The following is a 17,607-nucleotide window of genomic DNA, read 5'->3' as shown; positions in this document are numbered from 1 at the left end:
ACCCTCCTACTAACTGAAAAACATATTCAACTCCTTCAAGAATCCCTCCCCCCTCTTCTTTCACCATCCTTGAGTCTACCAAATTCAGTGCTTCTGTAACTCACCTTATATTTGTGAAACAGAATGCACGATTCCAATAATAAAAAAAAAAAAAAAGAAAAAAGGAATACTACTGACACATTAAATTTAATAGTATTATTACAGATCTCTTTGATTCCACTGTTAACACTCTACACCAAATTGGTGAGAAAGGAACTTTATTCTGAATAAATTTATATGGAATAAGAGAGAAATTAGCCAAAACACCAAACTAGCAGTATACAAAACAGTGCTCAAACCAGTTTTAAGTTATGGATCTGAAAGTTAGGTTAGAAATAAAGTACTTGATCAAAGACTAGAGACCATTAGGAGAGAACCGATGGCATCATTGGCAGAATCATATTAAAAATGAAATATTAGAAAGGAACTTGACATTATCAGCATTTAAGAATGTGTCAGCGCAGCTAATCTAACGTGGTATAGCCACTTAAATAGAATGGGTGAGGAAATATTAGCAAAACAGGTGTTTGATGCCAAGATGGCAGGAAAGAGACCCAGAGGAAGAACAAGGTCTAAGGCACTTCTGATTGAGTTGATTCAGTCAGAAGTGCCTTAGAAGCACAAAATGTTAGATATGACGATATTTGAGTTCTCACAAGTAATAGACTGATTTGGAGAAAAATTGTTGATAGGGAGATTAATAATATAAACTTAATCTTGCAGTGCTGTCATAGTAACCTGAACACTCCTTGGTAGTACATATCAGGAGATTGAGGAGGAGGAACTTGTTCCTTACATCGCATTAAAACTTGGTATGAATGCAAATTTAAGGAAGCTTGCAAATTTTGATCAGCCATCATAAGCTCAAAAATAATAGCAGCCTAAAAATCCCAAGAATATGTATGTATGGCATGTATTCATCCTATATAAGTAAATCTTCACTTCAGAACACTAAGTTATATTTTAGCTCTTATTTCATATATTAGCCACCACCAATACTGTTTTGGGTTAATTATTTGTTAGTAGTCTATAGTCAAACAAATAACAGGACTCTGGCTTTGATGTAGTAATTTTTTCCTTCCGCCAGAGGTCAGGCCAGTAATATTAATAGTTGACCAAATTAGCATTATTTTAACTTACTATGTGTATTGCAATGTAACTTGTCTCTTTGTATATGTATACTACAGATGATGACCTTGATACAGAGGTTGGGACATTGGGTAATTATTTTGATTTATATTAAATTGAAGTTGTTACTCTGACATGAAGGTTGTCTCCATAATGTTATCATAATTAAATACAGTCTCTTTGCCATTATCAAGTTGAAGATAATATAATGAATTTCATTACTACAAAACACAATCCTTATATCTTGGAATAAAGATCTTGCTTTATTCTCCATCACTTTGGACAGTGTTCCAGACTCTGACCAAGATCAGTTTTCTCTTCATGGATTACCTCTTACATCTAGCCTATACTAACACAAACATATCCATATCCTCTCTAAACTGACAAAACTTTGGTATTCTTTCCTTGTTCTAAACATTACTGCTTTTCTGCTCAATTCTTTTAACATATCCCAAATCTGTCTCACCCTAGAATATCATTCGTCATTTAGAATGGGTATCCAAAACCTACCTCAGAATGCCCATTATCCAGAAGAGGGCTATCTGCTTAACAAATAACCTTCCAATTGCTCCCCCCTCTCACTTACTTTCTGATTGAAACTCTGTTTCTGCATTTTATCTTTTTTTTTGTAAGTATTTCCAATGGTGCTGCTCCACTGAACTAGCTACCATCATTCCTCTGCTGTCCTCTAATTGTGTACAAACATGGACATTAGTCAACATCCATATGTAGTTCAGATCCTTTTCCTTTGTTCAGTTCATTATTTGTTCTTAAGTACAGTTATTCCATACAGTTTTCTCCAATGAATACACTCCTTCAGGTCTTCAAGAAACAACATAACAGATTCCTTCCTACCATCTAACCAGTTGCTTACACTCAGCGCTATTATTTTATAGTTCTTGTGAATTGCTTTATGTGGAGGTGAATTAAAAAAAGTAAAAAAAAAAAAAAAAGCATCAGAATTAAATGAATTAATTTTTTGTAAGTTACCTTCAGTATCTTATATTTTAGAGTTTTCTGTTATCCCCCCCCTTCAGTAAAACATAGGTGAATCATGTAATTTCATTTCTTTATTTACTTATTAGAAAAATGTTTAACTTAAAGCATTACTGTGTTTGTTGTTTTCATTTCATACTTCATTTGAAAGAGAAAACTTTCTCATTTAAAGTCAAGGTTGTCAGTTATGTTTTTGTGCTATGACTTCATTATACTATAATAGTCAGCTGCTTTATCATATGTTAAAGTGTGAAATAGGAGCTTTTCAGAAGGAAGGAATCTTTGATTGGTGATTTGTATTAAGGTTTCTTGCAAAGAAGAATCATTTTGAAAATTGAAAAATATATTATAATTGGTTGCCTGAACAAATAAACTAATCTTATATGAAATGATGGCAAATAATGTAGGAAATACCCTGCTGATTATAGGTTTGAATGACTTTGTTGAGCAAATACAAACTTGAAACTTCATGTTTTTTCTATTTTTGCAAGTATAGAACACAGAATAGCTGACCATTGTTTGAAGAAGGTAGTAAATCCTTCAGAGATTTAGAATAGGTTGCATCTTGGAAACTAAATGAATTTGAACTATTCTACTTTCAAGTAGCATAATTCTTAATCTTCAGTTGCATAATCTTATCTTGTCTTCAGATAAGATCAGCATTCTGTTTTGAAATTTGGAATTCTAACATCTGCTCTGGAAATCTCACTGATCACTTTATTTCAATCAGTTTGGGTTATATTAAATCAGATAGGATCACACTATCTCAGTATTTGTCTGAATTCCTATGAAAGTAAATGTTAGTTTAAGTTGACCTCCAACAGAGCAGTTTAAAGTTACAGCTTTAAGGGACTAATTTCTTGTGAAGGAATATTTATTTAATTTATGAACTTACAAACAACTGACTAATGCTTTTTATGTCAAGAGGTTTTTTTTAAGAATCCTTTACTCAGAAGGAAAATATGAACTTAAAATGGTTCAAACAGTTCTCTCATTTTACTTAAATTGAAAACTATCTGATACAGAGTTAATTAGTAATAATGATTTTATATTTTTACCCTGTGAATATATACTTATTTAAATGTATTTGACCATAAATTAATTCTCATTAAAATTTGATTTTTTTTAATTTAGCCTGACTTAACCAGTCATTTCTGACAAATTTTATTGATTAAAAAAAAAAAAAAAAAAGGGTACAAAAATAGGATTTTGACTTGAGTAAATTTAGTTAAGAACTACATAACGACATTTTCTTAGGCCTGTGTAACCTTATGGTAATGTTCCATGATACTAGACAGGAAAAAAAAAAAAAAGACTGTTATGTTTGATTTTAGTTACCAACTACAGGAACATTTTCTGAATTGTTATTCAACCAATTCTAGAATTAGTTGGTTTTTGGTGAAGCCTAGTACAGTTTTTGTCTCTTAGAAAAATTGTGGTTTATAATTCTGATTTCAACAGAATTGACTGTAGAACATGCATAAACATATTCATATAAATAATGTGTTGGATTTCTAAACATGGCTTCTTATCTGGTATGCCATGGGAAATGTACTCACCTTGGATGATGTGAGACATGGAGACTAGCTGTCCAGCAGTTTCTGAAAGTTAAGGCTAAAACAATGCTGCATTGCTCCATTTGGAAAATGAAAATGCATTGGAGGATTTTTTATTTTATAGAAGAATTTTTTTTTTCTTTATTCATGATTCTGTTACAAATGCATTTAGTGTTAGTTATTGTTATTATTATTCTCTTAATCGATTGAAGACCCTTGTGAATAAATAACAAATACAACTCTGCTGAATGGGAGAGACATACACACCTTGTATGGCAGGTGTATGGGAATCACAAAATGCCTAAAACACTTGGATTTCCTCTGCAGTTCATCACTTTTAACAGTTTGCTGTCTAAAAGTGAATTGCTATGTTTATTTATGAATAGCAGAAGCATTAGAAATAAGGGAGATGAAATTGTTTTACTGATAGTTTATTTTTCCTAAAATTATTCCAATAAGTGAAAACATAGTTATATGACAATGATATCTTAATGGGACTAGAAATGGAAGGGTATGATTCTTAACAGTGCTTCAAGGTACAGATAATGTACAAAAAAATGGAAACACTGAGCTATGGAGTTGCGTTATCGGTAGTTGCGATGCAACTGTGGTGCTACAATGCACCAAACACAGATGCAGTTGACATGCAAATATACTCCTGACATTACATTAGACGTGTATATAAAGGCAAATGGAGGCCTGCCACTGTTTATTGCATGTTAGAATGGAATCCAGAGAGGACTTTAGTGACTTTGAAAGAGATGTGATTGTTGGAGCCAGGCTGGCAGGTGCATCTGTGACCAGAACAGCTGAAATTGCACATGTTAGTCGAGGCAGTCTCTAAGGTTATGTCAGCATGGCAGTCGACAGGACAATCATCAGCAAAACGTAATAGCCTGAAAGCACTTACTACAAGAGAGGAATGTTTGAGCATTAGTGTGCTGTACCATGAAAAATAGATGGGCTACTGTTGAGCAATTGTGTGAAAATTTCAACAGCGGCCATGAGAAACCCACTTCAGCAAAAACTTTATGCCTGAAATTACACAGAGTTGGATATCACTGTCAGGTTGCCTTACACAAGCCTTTGATCACTCCCATTAATGCACATCCAATGGTGCAAAGATCACAGGCAGTGGAGGGATCTGATATGGTCCGCGAATCCACATTCCAATGGATGGAGGAATTGGAACGGCGAGATATCATCAGTGCCTGGAAACTTGTGAAGAAATATTTATTAGCAGCAATAGCAAATTGTATACCGTGAGCAAAGAAGAGAACACAATTTGGTGTAAAATGGATGACAATATCAAATGGGAACTCTAGGTAAAAAAGAGATTATGGGAGAGATTTAAGGATCGGGGTGGAGAGCAGATACATAAAGAAAAGACTCAGGCTAGGAAAATGACTAGTTTGGTAAGGGAGTCAAAACTGGAATGTGAGAAGAGATTGACAAAAAAAATCCTAAGGAATTCTTTCGTTGTGGTCAATAGGGAGAGAAATGATTGTGGAAGAATGACTTTATTGGATCAAAATGGGAATAGGTGACTGATGCAAAGAACATAATGGAATTGTTCAATAAACACTTTGTTGAGGTATTTCATCCTGGAGAAGTAAGTTTTAATAGTAGAAGGATGGGGCAGGTTTGAGGTTTAGAAATGCAAGAAGAGAGTGTCTTTCAAATACTGAGTGTTCTGGATGCCAATAAAGCAATGGGATTTTGCTTTTGCCACAGATCTTGAGAGAATGTGCTAAAGAACTGATAGCTCCATTGACCTGTCTTTTAAATGAAAGTCTGGCCATGGGAAAGGTGCCCAAGGAAAGGAAAGTGGGTAAGATAGTGCCATTGCATAAGGGTGGTAGCAGACTGGAAGCAGGGTGACCACCCAGCAAAAATATTTCGTACTAACTTATGCAGGAAAAAAGGTACTAGATCTGAAAAAAAAAAGTACTAATTTTCATTTGCTTTCTTTTCACTCTATTTAAGACATTTTATGATATTACTACCTTATTATCATAGATGAACTCAATGTAAAACCGCTAAATTAACACATGTACCACAAATACGAAAAGAAAAAAAGGTAAAACTCACCTCACTGCAGTCATCTATGAGTTCAAGAGCTGCAGTTGTCAATCATCATAACAGAAGTCCCAATTGTAACTATAGCATTTCACATGTGTATTAATTTACCATATAATTTTTAGTCTCATTTTAGTGTTTAAAATAGTGTAACATTAAATATTCAGTTATTTATTATGCTATTTACATATATATAGGGGTTCCCACCCACAAGAAAAATACTGAAAGTATTTATTCTTTATTTTTATCAGATTTTACTAAATTAATTAACTCTTCAGAAACAGTAAAATCTGTAGCTGATGAATGTTTCAATTTTTCTTTTGTCAAAAGGAGTCCATTCACCAAAGGAGTTTTTTTTGAGATTTCATTGTGTGAATCTACAGCCAATATATCTTATAAAATATCTTATAAAAATATTCATTTTTTATAAGATAGTTACATTTAGAGCATCCACACTGTATTTTCTTAGCAATTTCACTATCAGGAGCAATTGTTTTTAATAGAATTGGAAGAGTACCCATAAGCCACAAAAGCAGATTGTGTTCGGCATCCAGGGCCATTCCGTTGGTTTGCAACTCCTGAGTGCAAAATTTTTGTGCCCCCTTTCCATTAAAAATTAAAGGATCCAGAAGTACAATAACACGTTACGAATCATTTTATTATACTGCACATTAAGAGGAATGTATATTAAAATAAAGAAAAAGCACAAATAGTAAAAAAAAAAAACTTATTTTTATATAATAAGCAAACATATTACTGTTATGTAACATGGAACATGACAAGAAAAGAAGAGACTCTCAGCGTGCAATGGAACGTAGGATTTGTAACATCAACAAAATGGAACATGTTAGAATCACAGAACTAAGAAAGAGGTCAGGCATAAAAGATATGGTAACTGCAGTATATGAAAGCAGGATGAGATGGGCAGGTCACATAGCCCGACTCAGGAAAAACAGATGCACATATAGAATATTCAACTGGCAACAAGAATAAAGAGAAAACCAGGAAGACCACTTACAAGATGAGAAGATCCACCAGTGAAATCTATGGGTATAACATGGAAGAGAGAGGATCGAGATTGTCAGAGGCATCTTTGTGACCTGCACTCATGGAGAAATCCTGAGTGAAACACAGGTCCATCAAGAAGAAAACTCAAGAAATTCCAAGAATCTTTGTTCAGTGTGCTGAGAGCAGTGATTAAAGTAAGTTGTGTTGAAGCTCGTACCATTTATTTAACTACCCAGTGATTCAGCCCCTCATTGAAATCTCTCACATTCAAAGGTGACAAATATGCACAAACAGTTCAGTGTATTATTTATTCCGTATTTTGTATGAATGTTCGATTATATCGCCCCTAAATTGTGCTGCCCGGGTTCGTTGCATCATTTGCACCCCTGTATGGAAGGGACTGTCTGCATCATATGCACATAATCTTAATTCTGCCGCTTTAATTTATTTTTCTGACTGGTATTTGGAATTGGATTTAAAAAACGACATCATACCTAGTGTGCTTCTTTTAGATTCTGCATTCTGCTAGTGTTTTGGAGTGTTTGCATAACGAATCAATAGACATTTGCTACCATTAATGCTTATATCACAAAATTTACAATAAGCAGCGTGTCCTTTACTTTTACCTGAATAAATCCAGGATTTAAGAAAGGGATCCTCCAACCATTCTTCTTTGAATTTTTGCTTATATGACTTTTTCATCTTTTTAGAAGAACCTTTCATATCTAAATTTGAATCATAACTAGCGTCACTTCCTCTTTTATCTGAGTTACCTGTGTGAGAATGGTTTCTTGTGAATGGGAAGTGCTGGCATTGATATCTTCACCTTCAATAGCTCGTTTATGTACTTTACTGACTCATGCACTACACATTTTCTCTTGAGATTTAGAATCAAATTTAAATTTAGAACGTTTTTCTTGTCACTTGTCCATGTTTAAAAGTAAAATCTAAATAATATTTTCGATTAAGAATTAAACAAGTTTTTGTTAATAAAATTATTAAAAACACTGGACTTCTTATAACGTGCGGGAATTGTTTGAACAGCAAAGAATATATTTTCATTGGCTAATACCAGTCAGATTGCCTAAGTACGGGATCGTGGGGGGGGGGGACTAGCGAACAGTGAGAGGGATAGGAAAAAAAGAGAATGCATATTCTTTTATCACTGAATGTGACATATGGAGAGGTGGGAGAAGAGAAAAATTTTCAATTCATATGTCTAACTCTCATGTTGTTGTTGTTGTTATTATTACGGTATCATTATTATTCAGAAGGGAAAAAGTACTAGATTTGTTGGCGAACATACTAGAACACTAAAAATTTATAAATCGTACTAGATCTAGTACAAAAGTACTAGATGTGGTCACCCTGACTGGAAGTATCAAACTATAGACTGATTTGTATTTCATCAGTAGTTAAGATTTTGGAGAAATTAGTGAGGGATCATTTACAGTGTGGGACAGATGAGGATAATGTTATCTGTGAGAGTTGGCATGAATTTGTTAAGGGATGCTCTTGTTTTAGTAATATGATTGCCTTTTCTAATAAAGTAAAGAGCAGTTGATGATGGGGAAAAGGCATATTCGGCCATTTTTTGGGTTTTACAAAGACATTTCACAGGGGTACCACAAAAGCTGAGATTTAAGTTGCAACACATGGGTTTAGATGTTAGGTTAGTGAAATGTATTCAATATTGGCTGTCTGAGAGGTACCAGAGAGTTGTATATGAGGAAGAATTAAGTTACACGTGGGATTCCACAGAGCTTAGTTCTGGGACCTGAATTGTATAACCTTTATATCACTGACATTGTCAATGGATTGCAAGTAGATATTCAGTTGTTTGCAGATAATATGAAGCTGGGAAAGGTTATTAGTAATGGTGCAGATGTGGTAGCCCTGCAAGAGGATTTGAATAAACTGAACAGAGATAGACAAATAAATGAGGGTATCAGTGTAATTCAGCTAAATATAAAGTCTTGAAGTTTTGAATACATTGATGGGAGGCTGCATACTCTGTTAGAGGAAGTGGAGGAGGCAAGGGATCTAGGCATAATGACTGAGAGAAACCTGAAGTTCAGGGAACATATTGCAAAGATGGTGAAGGTAACCCAGAGAATTCATATAATACCGAGAAAGGATACTGACCTGCAGAGAGAAGAGTTGTCATTCCATTGTATAAAACCTTGATCAGACCACACCTGGGCTATTGTGCTCAAATCTGGTCCCCAGGATTTGAAGTGGATAAATTAATGATGGAAAGAGTGCAGAGGCAGATAACAAAGATGATATCAGGATTTTCCGATGTTAGTTATGAGAACAGGCTGAGGAAGTGTGAACTGCAGAGTTTTGGAGATCGGAGAGATGATAAGACTTACACTTTTAAACTGTTGAGGGGTAGTTACAGGGTTGACACTGGGGAGTTCTTTTGTTTGTGGAATGAAGGAAGGAGTGGGGACAAGGAGCTGTTCCTGGAAGTTGTGAATGGATTGTGAGCAAGAGGGTAAGGGGTGGTTTCTTTGCATTGCATGGAGAGTGGTTGAGCCATGGAATGCATTGCCTGATAGTGGTGAGAGCATGAATGGTCAATGGGTTCAAGGAGTGGTATCATAGACTTTTGTGTTTTCCAGGGTGGTCCTCCCATGCTGAGACTTGTGACTCCATGGAGACCTGAATAATAATAATAATAATACACTGACCTCATAACCTTACTTGCTTTCGCTGTAATGCAAAACATCATAATCCATTGCTCAGTTTTATCTGGTGTGTTTAGCAATGTATTTTCTTCAAAATTGCCAGCCTTCTGGATAATGTTGATAGTGACTTTCTTTACGCTATTAGTGTTAGGCACATTGAAGTGACCTCATTTTAAGCATCACAGATTTTGTAATTTTCCATCTTGATGTTAAACTAGCACCAAAAATCCTTCATGGTAAGCCTGCCATTGAATTCTTTTACATGTTGCATAAACATATAGATGGTTGGTTGTAGGTAGTAGGCTTTAAAAGCTGCATGATTAATTCATATACTGAAAGTTTTGTTGTGCAAAAACTAGAAGAAGTTCCACTGATTTGCAAAAACATTGATATTAAAAGTTCATGTCATAAGATTCAACTTTGTTAGTTTAAACAGTTTATAAAAAAATTCAAATAAATAATACATCAGTGGTCAGCTATCTAATTTACTGTTGGCACACCTGTCTTGCCAATATTTCCTTTTATGGAAAGTATATGTTGATTACGTACTGCACATTGAGAATACCAGTGTCATAAATATACTATTAAATAAGTTCAACAATTATACCCTTAAGTTTAATCTTGGTATAGAATTTGAAAAAAAATCAGTCAAGTTTGTGATTTAATGATTATTATAAACTTATGATAAAGTCACAAATACTAGAAATTATTTGCACTTCTGTGTATACCTATGGTTTCCCTCATCCATTTTTTTAACTAAATTAATTTTAATTTAACCCCTTAAATCAAGGTTTTACCATAAAAAAAAACAACCTTAAATCAAGTGATACTGCATAAAAGCATAACTATATGCCAGTTTCAAGAAACATTCCTTCTTTCTACTTAACCTCTCTCTCTCTCTCACACACACACACACAAATTACTTTGCAACATCTCATTCATGAGGTTGATATAAAAGGGGAAAAATCATTATTATTATTATTACGTGATACCTCCAGGGAATCCAATGACTCATCAGCCTTCTAGCTTGAGTCCATTTAAGATGGCAACTTAAATGAACTCACAAATTACCAGAATTCACACTTTTCATTACATGTAACTACTACCATATGTAATCATGGTTGATTTTATGTTAGGAAGAAAAAAAATGAAGCATCTGAAGGAAAACCAATTCCACAATCACATTTTGAGACTACATTATATACTGTACACCTGTCCTTAAAACTTTCCTGCTCTTATGACTGGGAAATTTTCTTTTATGAATGTATGAAATGCAGACCACAGAAGTGTGAGGTAATCAGAAAACGTGTCCTTCTTGAGATTGATGACTGACTTAGATCACAATGCACAACCAAGAATAAAAATATTTTAATTATTATGAATGGTTTCTAAAACCTGAATATGCATGACTTAATTTTCTGAGTTTTACATCACAGTGAGGCACAGCCTATGGTTAAAGTAAACTGTTGTAATTTGCCTCACTCTTCATTTATTATCAATTTAGTATGAAATTATTTGCAGTGCAGTACATATATAAGCCCTCAAAAATATCTGGAAAGAGAAATCTAGAACTGAACTGATGGAACTTGCCCAAATTTCAGTTGTCCATTCTGTGATAAGCACTTTCTTAAAGAATGCACAAAAAGATTAGATCAGATTAGAAATAATATAATTATTTATCATATAATATGAATTATGTTATATGTAATATAAATAATAAAATATAAATTATGTTATTTCAGGAATGTAACCCCAATTCACAAATGCTGAGCCTATGAAAAGGTTCAGTTGATGACAGCTTGCTTAGCAATGATTTTCTAGGAACAAATTAGGTCAAAAAAAAGCAGGGATCTACTGTATATCCCCCCCCACACACACACACTTGAAAGGTTGCAAAATCTACAGACAATTCTGTATGGATGAGTAGTTAAGTAGAAAATGAAACAAGTGTTAATGTGTTTCTTGAAAAGCTGGAGGATGGTCTTTATAGAAATCAGTATGGAGAAGGCTGTTTAAAATAACAGGCATGCATGAAATGAAAGAAAATAAGACACCATTTCTCATGCATCATTACATCTGTCTCCTTTTTGGAAAAGCTTTCCTCACATGTAAGCTTAAAGCTGAACTATATGGTTGTTGGCCAGCAGCTGCCATGTGTTTACTGGCTTAATGGAAAGCAAAAGAATGATGCTAGTGACCATTTTGAAAGACACAGTGCCTATGAAAATACCAATGGAAAAGATAAAAAGCAGAAATGGAATAACTATGAGAAACAACTGCAGTGAGTGTGTGTGTGTGTGAGAGAGAGAGAAGGGTGATCTGTTAACCAGGTTATCCTTTTCTGAATAGCATCAAGCTTTAAGAATCCTCAGTATTGGGGAGGTGCTGTTGGGTTTCATTTTATTTATTTTTTTTAAACAATAGTAGGTGAATCATATTTAGTATTCACCAGTGGTCAAAAGAACACATATAAATTCTTGGAAATTTTTCAGCTTTGTAGTCTAATGTATAAATTTAATTGCCAGTCTTGTGTGGAATTCTGTATTATGATCTTACCTTTCAAAATATTTCCGAGTTTGCATTGTTTCAATCCCAGATCACCTTATTCTTACAAAACATAGAAAGCGTCCGGTGCATAATGGGACACAAAAATGAACACCATGATGTGAAGTTAGCTACTCTATATACAAGTAGCATAGGTATGAAGATTTTGCAACCTTCACTTGTAAACTTTTATTTGTTTATACTTATGTGAAATTAGGATCAAAAGAAATATGTTATATCTTATGTATTCTGAATATTTTCATCTGAATATATCTTATATTCAGATGAAAATAAATTTTCCCAGCTACAAAAATGTTCTGGCAATTAAAAAAAAAAAAAAACTTACAAATAATCCCTAATTTATGTAGATTTGCTTTTACATGGTTTTTTTCTCCAGTAATTACAATTTTTATTCAAAATACTATTATTTCATTGTATTTTGAATAAGATGATTTGTTTCAAGGTATTTTGTACACTGTATTAATGTGAAAAAAGAAAAAAAAAAGTCAATCAATAAAAGCAGTTAAAAGAATGGTATCCCCCATTTAATGTGGAAATTTGCTTTATACAGATTTCTTGAAATGCAACGCCCTGCATAAAATGGAGGTTACCTGTAATTGCCTTTCAAAATAATGAAATGAAATTACTTGGAATTTCTCTGAGAATATTCTATATACAGCCAGGCCAGGTTGTGGAACCAGTCATATTATGTGTTGGTTCTCTATAAAAGGCATACAGTATTTTAAAATCTTTCTTAAAATAATGATATTTCTCTTTCTCTTTTTCTCTTTTCTTTTTGTTGGTTTAATTAAGTTAGGGATTGCTCATTATCCAGAAATTTGTAGCTATTTTATGATCAGTAAATCAGTAATTAATTCCCCCCCCCTCCACACACACTTGAAAAGTTGCAAAATGTATAGACAATTATAATTGTCTATAGATTTCACATCTCTCCTTCTTACTCTCAGTTTAATAGTTGGAAGTCAAGTGAAAAATGAGGAAAAACTAACGGGTCATTAAATTCTTAAACTTTAGAAACAAACTATGAATGTTTCTTATTTAATGGATTTAAATACAGTAAATTTCTGATTCTCTTATGGTTTTAGGTAAAGAAGTCATTTATTAAATTAAAAATTAAAATACTTTTAAATTTAAAGCATAATGTTTAGAAATTGGAGGGAATTATTGGTTTTGCTATTCCTTGAGTATTTACTCAAAGCAAGTTGACTCATTTATATATATATATATAACCTCTATCACAAAATGATCTAGGTAATTCTACTCATATTCATCTTGTCTTAACTTTCACGACTTTTAATTCTAGAACAATACTTCATTTCCATCTACTGTGGATAAAATTGATTTTATTCACATGTTACGTGAGTATCTTTACACTGTGCAAATAAAATTTAGTTAAACTAAAAAAATTTTAATGAAAATTATGCAGACCCATGTAAATTATAAATATTTTTAACCTATGAAGGCATTTTTGCTTAACAATTTCCTTGTAAATTTAAAAGAAATTGAATAATTTGTATTTCATTTCAAAGCTAAAAATAACCAAAACAAGATTGTTTCATTTGGATGAAATCAAAATTTATTCAGTTGTAAAAGAGTAGCTTAAGGATTTGCTGCCTTCAGCACAAAAATCCTTGAGTATGCATGCCCTGGCATATTGGAAAATGCATCTTCAATATTGTCTTTCATTGTAGTATGTTGTAATGGTTTCACTGATGACATTTTTTCGGTCTCCTTTGACAATTCTTTTAACACATTTTTTCAATCTGTTAAACACAAGATACCAAAAAGCTATTCATCAGTTTTTATTGATATGAGGATCTTATCGATCTGCCCATATACCAGTGAAAGATGCAAATAGATCTGAAATAGTCATCTAATCAGTGAAACCTTACAGTATGCTATAATATGCTACATCATGTAGACCCTTGCTATGGAGCTTGTCTTTCCAGTAAAGTAGTACAGAATCATGACAATTTAAGTACTAATTTTGCATCATCTCATGGAAATTAAATTTCCTTTACCAACTCATTTCAGATTATTGTTCTAATTATTTGTCTACTGTTAACACAGAATATCTTTAAATGTAATTCTCAGATTTATTTTTTGTTTTTATCTAAGGACCGTCCGTCACTTGAAATATACCGACCAGGTATGAGACGATTAAGTACACAGAGAAACAGTCCACAGAAAGAAGTCTCTACATCAGCTAGCAACTCATCGAGCCCAAGTCCTACACCGATGGTAGGTAAAAAGCTTACAAGCTCAAGTGACATACCAAAATCTGCAAAACAAGATGATATATCTGGCAGCAACCAAGATATGGAACATGAAAAAGATGACTCAAATGAAAGCACTGAAAATCCAGAGAATCCTACTAGTGCATTAACAAAAGAAGATTAAATACTACAAAATAAAATAAAAGTATTTGTTCATTAAAACTTATTTATGAACTTAACAGAATTTCACAAAGAGACAGTGATCAGTCTGTTAGGCATCTAATTTTCAGTGAATCATGCCTCCATTTGGGAGTGCAGTCACTTACCAAGGGAGGTAAGAGATTTGACAGAATCTGTAAGCTTTATTCATAACTCTGCAGTGAATTTCCACTTTTATGAGAGAGGAAAAAAAAAATTAAATGCTATTCTTCCTTTTGCAGTATATTTTATGAAAATATCAATTTTCAACTATAGCAGTAATTGAAAATGAATTTATATGGGAACAGCTGTAACTTGAATTTGAATAATGTAAAAGAGAGTGTGGGGGGGGGGGGGTGCTCATTCTTATGCCTTTCAAAAAATGCACTTGAAAGTCCTACCATGTAAGGATTTTATTTTATTTATTTATTTTTTGAACAACTCAAAGATGCTTTTAAATAAGCTACTAGAACCCAGAAAAAGAGGTGAAACTGCTGATTATCATTTATTTTGACAATTTTTTAAGTTCACTATAATATTTGCTCAGTCTGAAGGTTGCATACATACACCTACTTACCTTTCTGATATTTTTATATCACATAAAAGATGTTTGGTATAATTTGAAACCACACTTTTATGAAGTTAATGAGTTCATTCTGCATTTCTACTCTTGTTCACATATTTATGCTGTTGACTTTGATTACTTTTCTCTTATGGACTGCTGGGTTGTGAAGATGAAAGAATAGATATAATTGGCAGTTATTTTTTTCATCTAAATGCAGTGAAAATTTTTGGAAAGGTTAGCAGTAGTTGTCAAAAAGATGTGTGTACCTAATACTGGACCATTTTCTAGCTATGCAAACAATAGCACCCCAGGAAAAATAAGTACAAGTCATTAATTTATCTAATCATGGTATTTTGATTATACCATCAACCTTCTCACTCAAAACAGATCTAAACTCCATGTCAACGCAACAAACTCGCAGAAGGTAAGTTCATTAGTCAGATCTCACTATAGTGAGTCATACAACCAAAGGATTGGTTTACAATAGTAGAAAGTTGCTGTAGCAAATTTTCTTTGATATTGTGTTGATGTATATGAATTTGATCGAGCCTTTTCATTCATTTCTTACAGTGAGTGATTTCACTCTAAAGGTAGTTTTTTCATTACCCAGAAGACATAATCATTTCCTAAACGGCTAAAGAATTTAGTGGTTGATTGTATTATGTCTTACACAAGACTTAATGCAACATAGATAATCATACCACAACTGGAAATATTGACTGATAAAAGTAAAGAATTTCAGTGTCAGCAATGTACCATTACTTACTTACTAATGATGAATAAGTAAGTGAAACTTCAATAAGCACCTGGTGTTGTGTTCTCAACTGAGTGGTACACTAAGACAAACATAGACTGTTTGCCTTCCTATTTGTGTGCACATCCTTAGTATATTGCTTTAAAGATAATGTAATTAGCTAAATAAATTTAGTTAATTATTATTATTTTCCACACTAAACATCACATGAGTGATAATCGAGGTCTAACCATTCATACCAGATTTTGAGAGTATTGGATCTAGTGATAGCATCAGAGAATTTGTTCATAACCAAGGTAACACTACTTCACATCTAACTGGATGAGTGATCATGCAGTTTGACCCGGAAGGTGACTAGGAATGTGAAATCATCAGTTAATAAGATATATATATATATGTTGAAAGTTTTTCCACTTGGTTATACTATAAATTAAAGATACCAAGAAATTATATACTTCGTTTAATCCTTTCTCCAAGTGTGAGCAAACAAATTTTGCACCTGAAGTATTTTCAGGACTGGGGCAACTCATGGTAAAGGTGGTATGACTTCATATCACTTGCCTTAGTATCCCATAATGCAAAGCATATCTCCTTGTGGACATGTATAATGCTGTGCATTATGGAAAGGATCACTACCCATACCAGTTTTGACCTTTATTGAGGTCTCATCAGTAGGAGCCAGACCCAGAGGTGATACCAAGGTTGAAGTAATGCAGAAGTCATATTTTTATATACAAATTGCCAAAAGGTATCACACTTTATTATTATAATACTCTGGATTAGAGATAGTTGTTGAAAGTTTTTTCCACTTGGTTATACTATAAATTAAAGATACCAAGAAATTATATGCTTGGTTTAATCCTTTATCCAAGTGTAAGCAAACAAAGTTTGCACCTGAAATATTTTCAGGACTAGGAAAACTCATGGTAAAAGTAATATGATTTCACATCACTTGCCTTTTGGCAACCTGTATGTAAAAATATGACTTCTGCATTACTTCAACCTTGGTATCACCTCTTGGTCTGGCTCCCACTGATGAGACCTCAATAAAGGTCAAAACCGGTCTGGGTAGTCACCCTTCCCATAATGCATAGCATTATACATGTCCACAAGGAGATGTGCTTTGCATTATGGGTCATACCATAATGTAAAGTCATGCCACCTTTACCACAAGTTGTCCCAGTCCTGAAAACACTTAAGGCGCAAACTTTGTTTGCTTATATTTGAATAAAAGATTAAACCAAGTATATAATTTGTTGGTATCTTTAATTTATATATTTGAAAATACAAAGCTGATGATTAGTTGAAGTCACTTAAGGATCAAAGCTAGATAACTGGGAAGCAGCCTTCACATAGCCTTTTAGTGAGGTTACTGCTTTAACCTATGTGACTGACTAATATGGGAACAGAGGTGGATGAATTGGAGGTTCTTCGGAATTGCAGAATCTCAGTGTAAATACAGCTGTGGGATTAGATGGGATATCAGGTAGGGTTTTACAAGAATGTGCAAGGGAACTGTCAATGTCCTTGACTAGGCTCTTTAAGTCTCTGCTCTGGTAGAGTTTCAAGGGAGTGAAAAGAGGGCAAATTATAGACTAACTTTTTGTAAAATACTAACAGCTGATTTGGATAAAGGAAATGGTTACAGGATGATTTTGCTGGATTTTGCAAAGGCATTTGACAGAATACCACATGGTACTGTTACGCAAATTAGAAGAAATGGGAATGGTATGACACTGATTAAGTGGATAAGAGGGTGGCTTCTGGACAAATATCAAAAAAGTAATATATGGAGGTGCAGAATCGAGGC

The 17,607-nt window shown here is 33.5% G+C and overlaps 1 protein-coding gene across 1 annotated transcript in view; it reads left to right on the top strand.

Annotated features, from left to right (window-relative positions):
* LOC150093402 (uncharacterized) overlaps positions 1–14,724 on the top strand; it is a 233,648-nt gene extending 218,924 nt beyond the window's left edge. The window contains exon 10 of the mRNA XM_090413608.1: positions 14,183–14,724. Within this exon, the coding sequence (XP_090269734.1) occupies positions 14,183–14,464 (282 nt within the window). The 3' untranslated portion in view covers positions 14,465–14,724. The remainder of the gene's footprint in view (positions 1–14,182) is intronic.
* Positions 14,725–17,607: the final 2,883 nt, after the last annotated feature.

Source organism: Typopeltis vanoorti, chromosome 24 (genome assembly GCF_054136105.1).
Source record: "Typopeltis vanoorti isolate ZY-2024b chromosome 24, IOZ_Tvanoo_1.0, whole genome shotgun sequence".
Taxonomy (NCBI): domain Eukaryota; kingdom Metazoa; phylum Arthropoda; class Arachnida; order Uropygi; family Thelyphonidae; genus Typopeltis; species Typopeltis vanoorti.
This window is presented reverse-complemented; position numbering and strand designations above follow the sequence as displayed.